General features: G+C 51.3%; 1 protein-coding gene and 1 long non-coding RNA gene across 2 annotated transcripts; one reads left to right on the forward strand and one right to left on the reverse strand.

Annotated features, from left to right (window-relative positions):
- Window positions 1–5078: 5078 nt before the first annotated feature.
- SRSF1 (serine and arginine rich splicing factor 1) lies at window positions 5079–8868 on the reverse strand. The gene is made up of 4 exons (XM_032130000.1): window positions 8268–8868; window positions 7886–8070; window positions 7486–7658; window positions 5079–7229 (listed from the first exon to the last, which is right to left on the reverse strand). The coding sequence occupies exons 1-4, from the start codon at window positions 8459–8461 to the stop codon at window positions 7035–7037; spliced, it is 747 nt and encodes a 248-aa protein (XP_031985891.1). The 5' UTR covers window positions 8462–8868; the 3' UTR covers window positions 5079–7034.
- A 170-nt stretch (window positions 8869–9038) lies between these two features.
- LOC116453968 lies at window positions 9039–12487 on the forward strand. Its single transcript, XR_004243978.1, has 2 exons — window positions 9039–11006; window positions 12062–12487. It is a non-coding gene; the product is annotated as an uncharacterized LOC116453968 (long non-coding RNA).
- Window positions 12488–14903: the final 2416 nt, after the last annotated feature.

The following is a 14903-nucleotide window of genomic DNA, read 5'->3' on the forward strand; positions in this document are numbered from 1 at the left end:
CCTTGCTCCCCTTCCACCATCTGCCCCGGCTTCTCCCGGGCACGGGATGTACAGCAGCAGGCACATAAGGTCAGTGCATTTAGGGAAAAACATGACCACTGAATTAGAGCAGCCGAGCCAGCGAGGAAATCCTAACGCTAATCCCTGATCTTTCACTGACACACGGCAAAGCTCAGCCGAGCCGGCTGCTTCCCTCCTCCCCAGCCACAGCTGGAAAACACGGATAATGCTGCATTACCTTCCCTGCAGGGCTGCTGCGATTAATAGCAGCAGAGAGCTCCGAAATCCTTCAGGGATGGGGATGGCAGGGATTAATATTCGGCTGGATGGTCCCCCAGGACCCTTTGCCAACACCATGCCCCATTTTCTTTATTCTTTGCTATTTACTTTTATTTTTTTCTAGGACCTGGGTGGTGTTTAATCTCATTTGGCAGTTATGGATTGTCTCCAAAATAATCAATGTTTGTGCATTCATCTGCATCGCTCAGCTGATCCCACAGGGATGAGCATGCAGCGCTGGCAGGAGCCTCAGGCAGAGCATCCCTGCTCTCACTGGCCAAGGAACCAACTTTGCTCTGTGTTTCCAAGGGGGAAACAAAACCTTCGGTGGTAGCAGGCAGCTCTGTCTCAAATTAATTTGGGTGCCCTCGGGAAAATATCCTGTATCATCCTGCAAATCAGGCAGAAAATGATGCTCGCCGTGCCTTCCCTTCTGCCTGCACCCTGTGTACTGTAAAGACACGCACGTGCGAGGATGGAGAATCAATGGATCCAGAGTCTGCACAGCGGAATTCTTTTCCCCATGTTTCATCTGGTATCAAAAAATCACTACAAAAATACAGCCCTGCCCTTTGTCAGAAGGAAAATACCAAGAGTTCAGCAAACTGCCAAGTTTTTCATGTTTAAATTTCCGCTGGCAGCTGCTCTCTGCAGCTTCCCAGCCAGTCAAACACCCCGTGGGATCCAGCCGGCCCCAGAGCCCCGGATCCACGCTGGCAAATCTTCCCAGGTCGGCATCCGCGTGGTCTGAGCTCGTCAGGATCTGTCACGTCATCATCTGCGCAGAGGGCAACCAAGTCATGCGAGAAACGGGCATTTCTTAAAAAAATACACGACCCTGAGCGTGAATCGTGGCTGAGTCACCGAAACACGAAACTCACTAAAGGGATGAATTAGAGCTATTAGAATATAGAGGTAATTACTCATGTGAACAATGCCCTGCTCGACTCTTTAATGATTACACAAATTAGTGCATAAAATTATGTTAATGGCTCTGCAAGCGGCACATCCACCCAGCCCGCCCGGCGGGAGGGGACGCAGAGGTGAGCCAGGTCCCCCTCAGCACCCAGGAGCAAGGTGAGGGAAGGCCAGGAGAGGCTGCAGCCCATCCTGCGGCTCTGCCCGGCTCTGTGCCCGTCCTGTCCCGCAGTTCTGCCAGGCTCCATGCCCGTCCCATGGCTCTGCCAGGCTCCACGCCTGTCCCACGGCACTGCTGGGCTCCGTGCCCATCCTGCGGCTCTGCCGGGCTCCAGGACTATCCCGCAGCTCTGCCAGGCTCGGTGCCCACCCCGTCCTGCAGCTCTGCCCTGCTCCATTCCCGTCCTGTTCTGCAGCTCTGCCGGGCTCCGTGCCCATCCCGCAGCTCTGCCAGGCTCCGTGCCCGTTCTGTCCCATGACTCTGGCAGGCTCTGTGCCCATCCCATCCCGCAGCTCCGCCGGGCTAGGACAAAGCACTGCAAGGACCACGCAGTGCGGGTGGGTACAGCGCTGACTCACCTTCAGGTGTGCGGGAGAGGGATTTTAGGGAAAGTTTATTACACAGGGAGCTGCCTGGAATCTTCATTTTTCCTAATAATTCAGCTTTCTATTTGAAACCACTCCAACTGCAATTCCAGATGAACTGCTCTTCCCGTGCAGGTGCAGTGAGGATCATTCTGCACTCGGCATGGGGGACTCTCACCAAAGCTGGGGCTGTTTTTAGCCAATCTAGAAATGACTCTGATTTTGCTGCACAGCTAAAAACTCTGCTGGTATCAGGACAAGAAACCTCACGGCACAACCAACGCAAACAGATCAATGAAAGAATCCCCTGTTCTAAAGCAGAAGTCTCTTGTTAGAAACAAAAAAAAAAACAACCAACCAAACAACAGAAAAAAACCCCAAACTGTGGTTTCTGGGAGAAACCACAAGTTTTCTAACCGTTTCTATTTCGGAGCTAGTGATGAGTTTATTAAGCACGGGCTATCGGGACGATGTGCAGTTAAGGAGGAGAGATTCCCTCTCTTTCCACGGCGCTTCCCGAAGTGTTCGCACAAAGAAGGCAGTATCGGGCCGGGCTGCCGGGCAGCTGCGCGGCCGAGGGCGGCACAGAGAGGCCACCCAGCCCCGGGGCGCACAATCGCCCTCAGTTGTACCAACAAAGCGGCACTATCGGAAGCGCAGGAGCGTCGGAACAGGCGGATTCCCTGCAGGAATGGCGGAGCTCATCCAGTGCTGCCGAGTAGAAGCACCGGGGAGGGAACGCTGCCTGCTCGCTGTGCAGCAGAAACTCGCCTGCTTCTGGATGGAAAAATTATTTAGGAGAGGGGGTTACATTTGGATGTCCCCATCTGCTTTAACAAAGGCAATTCAATTTCCCTACCCCTTTCCACCTTCTTTAGAGAGAATGGACTCTCAAAACTCTTAAGTTTCAGGAAGAACACATGCATAAAGAAGACACCTGGTGCCTTGGTTGGCATCTGTTGAAATCCTAGCAAATACCTTCCCGGAAGACGTGCTGGTGGAACAGCCACCGAGAGCTGCCTGCCTGCAGCCAGCCCGTTCCCACTAATGCACGAGGATATTGAAATCAATGCCAGTTCTACCCACCAGCCCCAGCCGGGCGAGCGGATGGCTCCCAGGGCCCTGCCTGGAAGCAGATTCCCCACGGGGGAAGTCAAGCAGGCACTTACTCAGATTCACTTTCACCCTTGGAGAAGCTGAAGGGCAAAAGAGATGGCACCGAGCTCCCCGGGTTGTGCCAGGCCGGAGTGTTGCTCCCAAAACTCACCGACTCCTCACCATCTCTGTCACAACATTAATGAACTCATGATGTGGTATAATTAAAAACTGAGAGTGTGTCAGGAGGCACAGCCTCCTCCAGTTAACTTCTCCTAACGCTGTCAAACCTGGTTCACAGCACATTTCTGAGATATTAATTTAATTCCTCTATTTTATGTCAATCAGAGAACATGATGTTCCCCCCGAGGATGGCGGAACACGCTGGATCAGAATCTGAAATTAAAACAGAGGGCACCTGGGGAAAGCCTTGCTTCACCCTGTGGCTTCCCTGCCCCAGCACTGCCTGGCTGGCTGTTTGCTGGCTGACAATTTTAGGAGAAAAAAGGTGGAAAGCACAAGGGCTCCACACTGGGAACAGGTTTATTACAGGATCTCAAAGTGCTTCACAAACACCACAGCAGGGACACAGAGAACAAAGTGAGTGGATGATGCTGGGGCAGGAACAGGACCAGCAGCTTCTGCTGGAGTGACCCGAGCTCTCCCCTTGGGGGGGGGGAAGCCAAAATGAGAGAGAGAACCCAGGAGTGCTCCATTCCCTTCCATTTTCCAGGTGAAATGGAAAGGCAGCCTTGCCACTCTGCGGGGAGGATGGCAGCCTTCTGGCACAGGTGTGGTCCCCACCGGCTCTGTGACACTCCATGTCAGAAGCTTTCCAGGAAGGTGACACTCCACAAATCCCAGCACAGAGAACGCTGTGTTCCCAGGTCCTCTTCCTGGGAGTCAGTGTCCTCCCGGGGCAGCCACAGGGTGATCCAAACCACTGAGATAATCGCAGGAGCAAACAATCCTCAGGTATTTCCTGCTCCAGTAGCTGATCCACACACAGGTGAGACTTGGAGCACATCCTGCACCCACTGGCTCCCTGGTGCCAGAACCAGGCTTGACAAACTACAGCCTTCCTGCACCTCCAGCACACACCTTGTACAGGGAAATCCGAGTTACAGCCTTCTGCACCTCCAGCACACACCTTGTACAGGGAAATCCGAGTTACAGCCTTCCTGCACCTCCAGCACACACCTTGTACAGGGAAATCCGAGTTACAGCCTTCTGCACCTCCAGCACACACCTTGTACAGGGACTTCCACATCATAGTTGGCTGAACTACCCCTGAAATTGGTGCTCCACACATTGCTGAGCTCCTGGTGAACCTGCTTAGAGCCACCAGTTCTGCCTGGACTCCCTGGGTCAGAACTAATGCTTGTATTTCAAAGTGAGGATGGTGATTCCTGGGGTCCTTCACTCCTTCTCCCCGTGGGTCCTTTGGAGAGTGATCCTCTCCAAACTCCACCTCAGTCCTGGCACACCTAACGCTGCAGGTTTCCCTTCATGAAACACCCTGAGCACGCCTGTACCCTTCCAAATCGCTTTCACCTTCCTTCACCACCGGTGGTGGAACAGATCAGTTCCCAGAAGTTTGGGGTTTTTGAGTCAAACTTCACCTTTGCTTTCCCAGCTCACACCCGTGTGCCCTGGAGCCCCCACTGCCCTCGTTTCCCACATCCCAACAAACTTCTCTGGCAGCAGTCACCCCACGGTCCCCAGGGCCCCAGCCTCCTCTGGGCATCCATCCCCTTCCACCTGGGAAGGCGCTGTGTGCAGCCGGGCCACGGCTGCCACAGGGGTGCAATTCCCAGTGCCCACGGCTCAGGGATGACACCAAGATCCCAGCTCCTGCTCAGTTTCCTCCCCCCACACCAGTCGTGGTCAGAGAGAGCAGTTCTGCCCCCCATTCATCCTCAGGACAAGCCCATAAATCTCCCATTTTCCCCATGTGATCTCCCACCAACCCTCATATTAACACTCCCTCTAAGCATGGAGAACTCATTCTTTTCCCTTCCCCAACTACTAAATTCCACCCATTTCCCAGGGAACTGATCCTTTATTGAGGAGCAGCTCAAACATGGACGCTTCCTGTGGAACACTCCGGCTCTGTTCCACACAAAAGGCTTTTGTCCGGATCCCCAACGCAAGGGCGGTGGGCGAGGACGAGACTCCGCGACCAACGATGACACGGGGCGTGTTTTTGTAAAAATTTTATTTGTCAAAGAAAAAAAAGCAATTGCCAATTGAAACCTACGCCATCTTTAACTCCAATTTTGGTCTTTAAATTTAGAGAAATGACTTATTTACTTTTTTTTTTTTTTTTTTTTTTAAACAAACCCCCCTTTTTCCCCTTTAAGGTTTACCATCTACTCGTGCTGAATCCTTCCAAGGAGATTGCTCCAGCGTACCTCTCCAGGTCCTCGCTTTGCTCCTTTTACCAAAAAAATGCAAAACTCCATCGTGCATCTTAAGGGCTCCAATCGTCAAAAATAGGAAAAAAAATATCTTTGGAATAGCCAATTGAGTTGAATAAAAAAATCCACACGAATGCGGTTTGGTTGGGGCAGGAATCCACTCCTATGTTCCTGGTAATTTGATCCCGCTCCATGAATCCTTGTAATTCAGCCTCCCTATCCTATCCACATTATGATTTGAATCCAATGATCCAGCTCCAAGGATTGGGATCCAGTGAGCCCTCTCCAATCCAAACCTTTATAACCAGCAAAACCAAAAAAGAGGAGGCAAAAAGTTAGATACTGTAATGAAAAAATAGGATTCTGGGGAATGATCAGTTATGTTTGCCATCAATTAATTCAGATGTACAGTAATAACTATCAATTCCCCAAAACAAACTTTCCAATGGTGATGCTCAGATAATTTCTTTAGAAATGTTAATTACTATTTGGAGGAAACATTGTAAATATTTACAATATGTCAACTGGAAATGCCAACATACTCAGCGCATTGGTGGGTACGAGGTTTTGTGGTTGTAAAAAATGGTCTTACTAAACTGGAAAAGCTTTAACTGCTCGGTCTATCCACCTACTATGGAATGGCTGGACTACAGCTGCACTCCCAGCTGGAGGGAACGTTAACAATCGGTGTTTTCACACGGATCGTGAGTCAATCGTGAATTAGTCTGAGGGGGCAGGGCTGAGACTTAAATTATTCCCCACTAGGTTTGCCATTTTTATTTTGCTTTCATTCTGGTACTTATAAAAATGCAACAGCCACGCTGTATCAGTCACACAGAGGACATGCAGATTTTAGCAGTATTGATATTATACTCTGATTGCAAGTTCTACTACAAGTGTACGGATACTACGGACATGGACACTTGTAACCAAACGCTGTGGGACGAAATAAACCAATACTCCCCCCCCGGCCCCGGTTATTCCTTTAAAAAACTAGAATGGAATAGAGAATTACAAAAGCAGGGATCTGGCCACAATTGCCCCCCCGGAAAATGAAGTTTTAAAAGAGAAGAGCAATCGCAGCCTGCGGTCACGAGAACATGCCTGAAGCGACACGTGGGGACACGTATGTGCTCGGCCTCAATTCCCCTGTCTCTCAGTATAAGGTCAATACTGCCAAGTTCATCTGTGACAATAGCACTTGGAGTCATACCATTGCCTCCATTATTGATCTGATCCTCCTCAATCCTCCTTTTGACAATCCTAAAATGATTGACATGTGCTCCACAATCCTTTAATCCAAAGCATTCTTAATCCATCTCTTCAGATATGTCTACAGAAAGACACACGAAAAGGCAAGATAAAATGTAAGATCCCCCAGAAGAGACAAGTTAGCCACAAACATCCCAACATCCCCAGCTCGTCTCGACCACAGCGGAACACTGAGACATTTACACAGCAATACCACAGCTCCAAGAATGTTGGTATTGAACTAGAACTAAACCGGAACAATCCTGACTGACAGCAATTAAAATACAATTTACCAAAGACAGGAGGGGAATGTCGGTGTCGAGGAGCAAATACTCACTAGGGATTTTACACAAGAATGCAATTCAACACTTCAGCCAATTCGAGTAAAACAGTTGGAATTTTAAAAAAAATAATGAAAGACTGTACTAAGTAAAGGAAAACTGTGTACAACATGGGGTTCTACAAAAAGATCAGAGCTAGTGATGTTTATGTACGAGATCGGGATCTGCTGTGGCGGGGAGAGTAGCGTGGAGATCCTCTGCTTCTTCTTGGGGAATAACTGCGGCTTCTGCTGTTGCTTCGACTACGGCTCCTGCTACGACTACGGCTGCGGGACCGAGATCTTCCATAGCTTGGGCTTCTTGGGCCATCAACTTTAACACGGATGTAGGCAGTTTCTCCCTATTGAATAGACAGAACTTTCGATTGAAACGTCGAGGCTTCAGGGCCATGTTTCAGGCATGCTGACAGACTGCAGACAGCGTTACTACGGCCGGGACAGACAGCAGAGCTTACACGTCTTATCTCCAGCCTGACCACACACTTATTTAGCTGCTTTGTAACCAAACAGTGAGCACCACACGTTCCTTACCTTCAAATCCTACTGTTAAGCCCCTTGTATCCAATTCTGGCCAAAGAAAGTAAGTGTGATACCTACCTCGTGAGATCTAAATTTAGTGTTATCCAGCTTTCGCACAGCGTAGGTCATGTCTTCCTTCCGCACAAACTCCACGACACCAGTGCCATCTCGGAAAACATCAGCATAACATACATCACCTGCTTCACGCATGTGATCCTTTAAATCCTGCCAACTTCCACTTGGAGGCAGCCCTACAGAAAAACCAAAACGTGACTTTAAAACCGGATTAGAGCTTCACCTCCTGTAGTTACAGCAGCAGCGGCACAGTGAAGGAGAGGAGCGCTCAGCATCCGGGAGACACCACTCCTCCCCTCCCGAAGCACACGGGGCGATGCTTTTTAAGGGGAAGCTCGCAGCAGCACCGCGCCTGGAGGACCCTGGGGGAGTACTTAGGCTGAGAGAGAGAGCAATGACTCACCCGAGACTATCACTCTGTACTCCGAGCGCCGGGACGGGGGGCCGTACCTGCCCCGGGGGGCTCCTCCCCCTCCGCCGCCGCCGCCGCCTCTGCCGGTGCCGCGGCCGCTCCGAGGGAACTCCACGCGGAGGCGATACCCATCGTAGTCGTAGCCGTCCCGCCCGTAGACGGCGTCCTCCGCGTCCCTACGGGCGGCACGGGGCGGGCGGTGAGCGCGGCCGCCGCACCCCCCGCCTTTGTTCCCGCTTCCCGCCCGCCTCTCCCCGCCCGCCGCCTCAGCGGCCCCGTTAGCGCGGCCCAGGGCGCGGGGCGCTGCTCCCGGGCGGGCAGCGGAGGCTCCCTCGGGGCTGGGGAGCCCAGCGAAGCGCCACAGGGGTCTCACCTGGGGTCCTCAAACTCGACGAAGGCGAAGGGCGGGCCCCCGCGGCGGTTCTTCAAGTCGATGTCGCGGATGGCGCCGTACTTGTAGAACACGTCCTCGATGTCCTTGGTGCGGATGTCGGGGGGCAGGTTCCCCACGTAGATGCGGCAGTCGTTGTTGCCGGCCGGGCCGCGGATGACGCCGCCGCCGGACATGGCGAGGTCGGCAATGTTTGCGGCGGCGCGGGGCGGTGCGGGCGGCGCGGGGCGGCGGTGGCGGGGCCGGGCCGGGCTCTCGGAGCGCTCGTCACCTCCCCCGACCGCCGCTTCAAAATGGCGCCCGCGGCTCCGCTCGCGCTGCCTCTGCGCGCACCGATCTCACCCCGGGACGCAGCACCAGCCGCAGCACCACCCGCGCTCACGGCGGAGCAGCAGCGCACGCGTCTTCCGCCGCGCCCTCACTCCTCCGCCCCGCGCATGCGCGGTTTCACCGCAAAATAGTCCCTCGGTTCTTGCCGCTTCGGAGAGGCCGAGTCCGTGCGGGTGGCGCCGCCGTGGGGCGCGGGGGCGCGGCGAGCTCAGTTATGCCGTGGGAAACCTCCCGTGCCCGCGGCAGGTGAAAGACGCGTCTCCCGGCGGCGGCTTAACCGGCGGCGGCTGCGTGACGTCACGTCCGGTGCGGCGTCCCGCGCCTCTAGGCCCGGCCGGGGAGGGCGCGCCCCACAATGCCCTGCGCGGGACGGCGGGGGCGCTTGGCGCCAAGCGCGAGGCGCGTCCCACAGTGCACCGCGGCGGGGGCGGGAGCGCGCTCTGTGCCCCCGGTGTCCCCCCGATGTCCCCTCGGTGTCCCCGCCGCGGCTCAGGGGCCGCAGGGACGCGCTCACGGCTCCGTCCCGCTGTGCCGTGCCTCGCAGACGGTGCGGAAAAGGGCTCTGCCCGCTCCCCGGGGGTAGGACGGCGGCTGACCCAAAATGGCCGCCCCGGGGGCACAGGGAGCGGCAGCAGCCGCTCAGCGAGGTGGGCACCGAGCTCGCACATCTCCCTCAGCAACTGGAGTTTGGGTTTAAATCAGTTGGGTTTGGGGTTTCTCCCTCGCTCACGGTGTGCTTTCCCATTGCTGAACCCGTATGACGGATCTTGGGGGCTCTTGCGTCCGACGCAGCTGAGCACGGTGAGCTTGGGCGAAACAAACTCTAAGGATGGCCTTGACTTGGTGTGTAAGTTAATAAAAGCGGAGGAGCAAACAGCGTTAGAAATTGAGGCGAAGTCGCATCCCAGGTGGATACATTTGAGGACACTGCTGAGGGCCTCGTGCTGCTGCAGAAGGGTGTTCTATATAGTGCATTCGTGAAGGTTTAATGTAGGGTCACATCAAAAACAGACTCAAAAGAAGCAAGGCAACAATATCCAACTATGTCATGTTTATAAAATTATAATTTAAATAAAGCCACTTTAAAAACCAGTGGAGTACTCTGCATTGCCACAAAGCCCTCACAGATGTGTTAAAGCAGCTTTAGAGTGAGAAACCACTTCAGTGTGCCCCAGTCCACAAGATAATACAAAAAGGTGGGTGAGATTGTGCTAAAAACTATTGAAATAAATGATCTTATGCAATCTAGGTGTCTCTCATTGATCCCTGAATGTTGTTTGTATCGGCACAGGAGACTTCCGTGGTGCTGGAGAGGTTCAGTCACTGAAACCACCATGAGGGGTTAAAACAGTGTTGGAGTGTGGAGGAAACCCTTTTAGGCTCATGAGTTAATTAAGGGATTGTGAAAAATGCCTCCTGCCTCTTCCTTGGCGCCCATCACGCTGCCCTCATTTTTCACGTTAATGAAAAATGCATATTCCTCTGGAAAAACAGCAATCGGTGGCTGACAGGGAAATGTTTTTAGTGTAACATCATGACAGGTGTGACTGTTACAAATGCTGCTCGTTTTTCTCAAGGTGGAAGGGCAGCGATGCCTCTGCTCCAGGGTTTTGAACAAGGAACATCCCTGTTGAGCCGCCAAGGGATTAAATAACAGCAGAGAGGTGGGGTGAGAGAGCCCATCTTCACCAGGAGTGGATGGCAAAGGGTAAATTCCCAACTGCCTGCAGATGTTCTGCATCTGTGACAGAGTTTTAGGGCTTCACAGTTCTCTTTGTAGTGGAACACAACGCGGTGAGCGAGCAGTGACTGCGGCCCCTGCAGTTCCAGCACGGCTCTACGTGACTTCACTGGGTGATTTGGGGGAAATAATGGAGTTTTTGGACTATTTAACAAGCTATTCACAATTTAACAAGCTGTTCAGTTATTCGCCAGCTCAGCAGAAACACTTTTTGGAGTTCCCAACCCTGGAAGTGTCCAAGGAATGACAGGACACGGCACTCAGTTATGTGGTCTGGGTGACAGGGTGGTGGTGAGGGGCCAAGGACCGGACTCAGTGATCTGGGAGGTCTTCTCCAACCTACGATTCAGGGATTCTGTGACCCCTGGAAGTGTCCAAGGCCAGGTTGGCCAAGGCTTGGAACAACCTGGGATAATGGAAGGTGTCCCTGCCCATGGCAGGTGTGGGACCAGGTGAGCTGTAAGGCCCCTCCCAATGCAAATAAAAAACCCAACAAGTCCTCTCCCCACAAAAAAAAAAACCCACAAAGATCCTGATTATGCTTTTCCCAGGTGCAGGGAAACTCCATCCTTTGCCAAGAAATGAACGTCTATTTTCAAAAACTTATTAAAACCACTGAAAGTTATTCTTAAAGGCATCACAGACCAATGGTAAGTCTGCTTGGTTGGTGGAAACCCTGTTGCATAATTTCTTTTGTGTCTTAATAATCCTCATAACTGCTTTAAATGAGTCTCTTAATTACCTTAATGAAGTGTCTCTTTATAGAAGTATTGGATGTTTTCTTCCTCATTACCTTCCTTAGCTCTGTGTTATCAGTGGAGTGTTTAGTTGGATATACTGCAGAATACTTATTTCTCCGAGTCATTTTTGGCTTTCTAGCAAAACATATGTGGGGAATTAATAAGTTATGTAGAAAATAAATTACTGGTAAGGCAAAGGCAAATAATCTTGCTAAAAAAATAAGAAGCCAACTACTGTAAAATGGCAAGGTTTTGTTCTCAAAATGGGAGCAGCAGAAACCAGGGCTGTCCAGGGGAGAATATTGGTGAATAACGCAAATATTACCCATGTAACATCATTGCTTATTGTTCTTCCTGATGAAACTTGGGAAGCAGGAGGTTTCCCAAGCAGAGCTGCAGGGCTGGGGCTGTGGCCCACGGCCTGTCATCGCCCAGCTCTGCCACAGAGAACCTGTTTTTCCTAATCCTTACTACAGAGCTATCCAGCTGGGATTAGTCCTGACTAATCTTACTGTGTTGCAAAATAACAGTTCATCAAAGCTCAGATTGTTTGGGAGAAAATGGTCATTTTTTAAAGAGGCATCTGAAGCTGTAACTTGGGGTTTTTTTTGAGAACTGAGCAATGAATTGTCCAAACTTGCCATTTCCCTCCTGTAACAGTCGTTTGGAATCTGCTGCTGGAGGGGTTTCCTTGGCATTTCACCAGTAACTTGAAACCACACAGGTTGTGTCTTTGGAGGTGAAATACAAAGCTGATATTTTGTGTGTGTGTGTGTGTGTTCCATTTTAAATAGTGCCTCAAAGTTATCAAACTTACTGTTTTGCATGTAGGAAAAAGATGCAGAAATACCAGTCTGATTTTTCAGAGAAACTCTGAGTTTAAAATAAGACAAGGAAAGTGTGTGTAAGCTTGAAAATAATTCCCATAGCAGTGGATGGTGACAGAGCTCGTTCTGTTTATGCAGATTTATCTCTAAGCAAAGAGATTTCCTCTGCACATGCTGGGGCATGTCTGGATGCAAACGGAAAACACAGCACACTGCCAGTGGGAATTTTTCCTGGAAGCCAGCCCAAAAGGACACACACGGGTGGAGACTTAAAGGAGAAAAGCCAGACAAGCAGCGGTAACACCACCGGAGTTCAAATCGTCCCAGGTGGATTGGGAATGCTCATTTTTTTAATTTCCAAAACCCTGCTGTTTTCCTTCATGAGAACAGCCACGCCATACAGCTGGCCCCCCGATGTGCTCAGATCCAGGGTCCCTGGAGCAGAGTCACGGGGCACAGGGAAGCAGAATCATTTAAATTGCGTGTGGTTATTTGTCCGGTTGGTAGCAATAAAAGGTTCATTTAAAAAAATTAAAAATAATAAAAATCATGGGTTTGCTGTGATTTCTGCTCTCTTGTTTTCATGTTACTTGGATTTGCAGTGATTCCCACATGCCAGCATACCATGGCTGGGGCTGGGAGGGAGAGGGGCAGCAGTTAGCACGGACCAGAAAGTTTCAATGAGCCCCCCCAATCCATTTACATGGATTTATTTCCCTGGGAAGATATTTCTGTTCATCCAGAGCTCTGCCATTGCTCCCTGCCTCCTGCTGTCACCGAATATCGCAGCAGCTGCTTGCATTGCTCTTCCCTCTCCCTGCCTGGTGGGATGCTCCAAGGCCTGACGTGGAGAGGGAGGAAAATGAATGCAAACTGTCAGTGTAAATAAACCTGCTAACGTTTATTCCTGCTAAGGAATAAATAAGTGGAAAGGAGCAGATCCATTTGGGTTGCTCGTTCCAGAGGGAACCTCGCGGTTTGGCAGGGTCTGGGCAGTGAGTGTTTCCCCGCAGCTGCTCCTTTTCCTTTTGCTGTTTTTATTTCCCTGTGCATTTCCTGGAGCTGCCTCCTTTCCCCTCGATGCATTCCACACTCCAGGCATGTGGCACACAGCCGGCTGAGCCATCCACACCAGGATCCAGCGAGGAGCCGCTGCCATAGTGCACCGGCAACGGGAGCTCACCAGCTCCTCCTGGCACTTCCCTTCCCACCCCCTGTGTTCCAACTCGGAGTGAACGGTGCCATCCTGACACAGGGAACTGAAACAGGGTTTGTCCATTAGAGGTATTGATAGCTTCTTATCTGGTATGTGGCATCTGTCACTGTCCCCACCAGGACACCGCAGGGCCATGGCTCAGCCACAGGCAGTGGGAGCTCTGCACTTACACATCCCAGGGATGTCTCTGTGGGGGCCATGCCACTGAGCCAAGCCTCGGGAGCATGGATAGAGCTGGATCTCTTTGTTCTCCAAAAATAACCCAAATTTGCCAGGCCTGAGTGGTTTTTAAAGGGAGGTTTTCCATTAGCTTTCCGTGGAGAGCCGCTGGCAGCGGTGCCGACGTCCCCGCTCCCTCCCCGGCTTGGGGCTTTCAGCACCATGCAGCCCCTGTGGTATCAGTGTGGGCTTGCTGGTTTTATTTAACGCAAGGAACTACAACGAGAGAGAAATGCATTAAAATTGGTTTCAAGCAGAATATTTTTAAATACAAATAAAAGATTTTGGAGCTGTTTCATGGGCGCTGTAACTTTTATGTAAACACTGGAAGAGGCGAGGGACTGTGATAACCATGTGAAACAAAAACTCACAGAGACTAGGGTGGGAGGGACATCGAGCCATATATTTTTCCTGTCAGAGCTCAATGGAAGGCAAATAAACGATGAAAAATAAACTCAACGTTTACAAAAGGCCCAGGGTGGGAGCAGCCACCAAGGTCCGGAGCAGTTTGCTGATCCCAGTGCTCAGGTGCTGCTGAAAGAATTCTGCTCCCACTGGAAATCCTGTTCCACAGCATTTTATTATCCAGACATTCCTAATCTAGGAAACCTCATGGTTCATATCCCATTAATTCTTAAGGAGAAGGATGCAAAGTAAGTGCTTTTGAATGAGCAGGTTAAAAGATCTGTCAGAAATTAGGAGTGGAGGCCCAGCAGCAGCTGTCCTGCGCTCTGCTCTGCAGGGCAAAGAAAGAACAAGACAATTTGATTTATGTGTGATACTGGACTTGCTGGTACCACAGTAGCCCAACTAAACAAGAAATACAACCTATTTTTTCCTTTTCCTAATAGGCCTTTTAGGTGCAGTTTCTTGAGGGCTGTAAATAGGAATATCAGGTCTTTGTCATTTAGAGCATGAACGATGGATACTAATTTGATCATTTCCCAAGAAGCATATTAACATTTTTATCCTCTGAAACATCACACGTGAGAAAGAGCAGGAGCTGCCTGGGAGGAGGAGCCTGGGACAGCTGGGCTGGCGAGGGCAGGGAGCTGCAGCACCAGTAAAAGCTGCAGTTCCTCCATGGGAACCAGTTAACCATAAATCCAAGGCTTTGGATAATGTCCTGGCATACCAAGGACTTCACTGCTTTGTCATTCGTCTTCCCATTCCGGAGGGTTTCACCACACGCACACACACGTGTGGCATCCCTGTGAGGCTTTTTTGCTGTTAGCAGCAAACAATACCTGTGCTGCCGGGCCGAGGGCGAGCACAAAGCAGCGCCTCCCGTTCTGTTTGCTCCGAGAGCATCAATGCTGTCAGTGAGCAGTTTTTTCCCTCTAGGGCTCATTTTTGTTTATTATTCCCCTTTTTATTCCTCCCTATCCTCCCAGGCAGAGGACAGCTTTGCTCCCAAACTGATTGCATGTCTGCTTGGAGTTAAATGCGAGCTGAGCACTGTGATGGACTGGGGCTGAAGTGCCCCTGGGCACTGGTGGGACTGGAATGAGCTGGAAATATGCCTTCCAGACCCTTACATTGGTG

This window comes from Corvus moneduloides, chromosome 20, assembly GCF_009650955.1.
Source record: "Corvus moneduloides isolate bCorMon1 chromosome 20, bCorMon1.pri, whole genome shotgun sequence".
Lineage (NCBI taxonomy): Eukaryota > Metazoa > Chordata > Aves > Passeriformes > Corvidae > Corvus > Corvus moneduloides.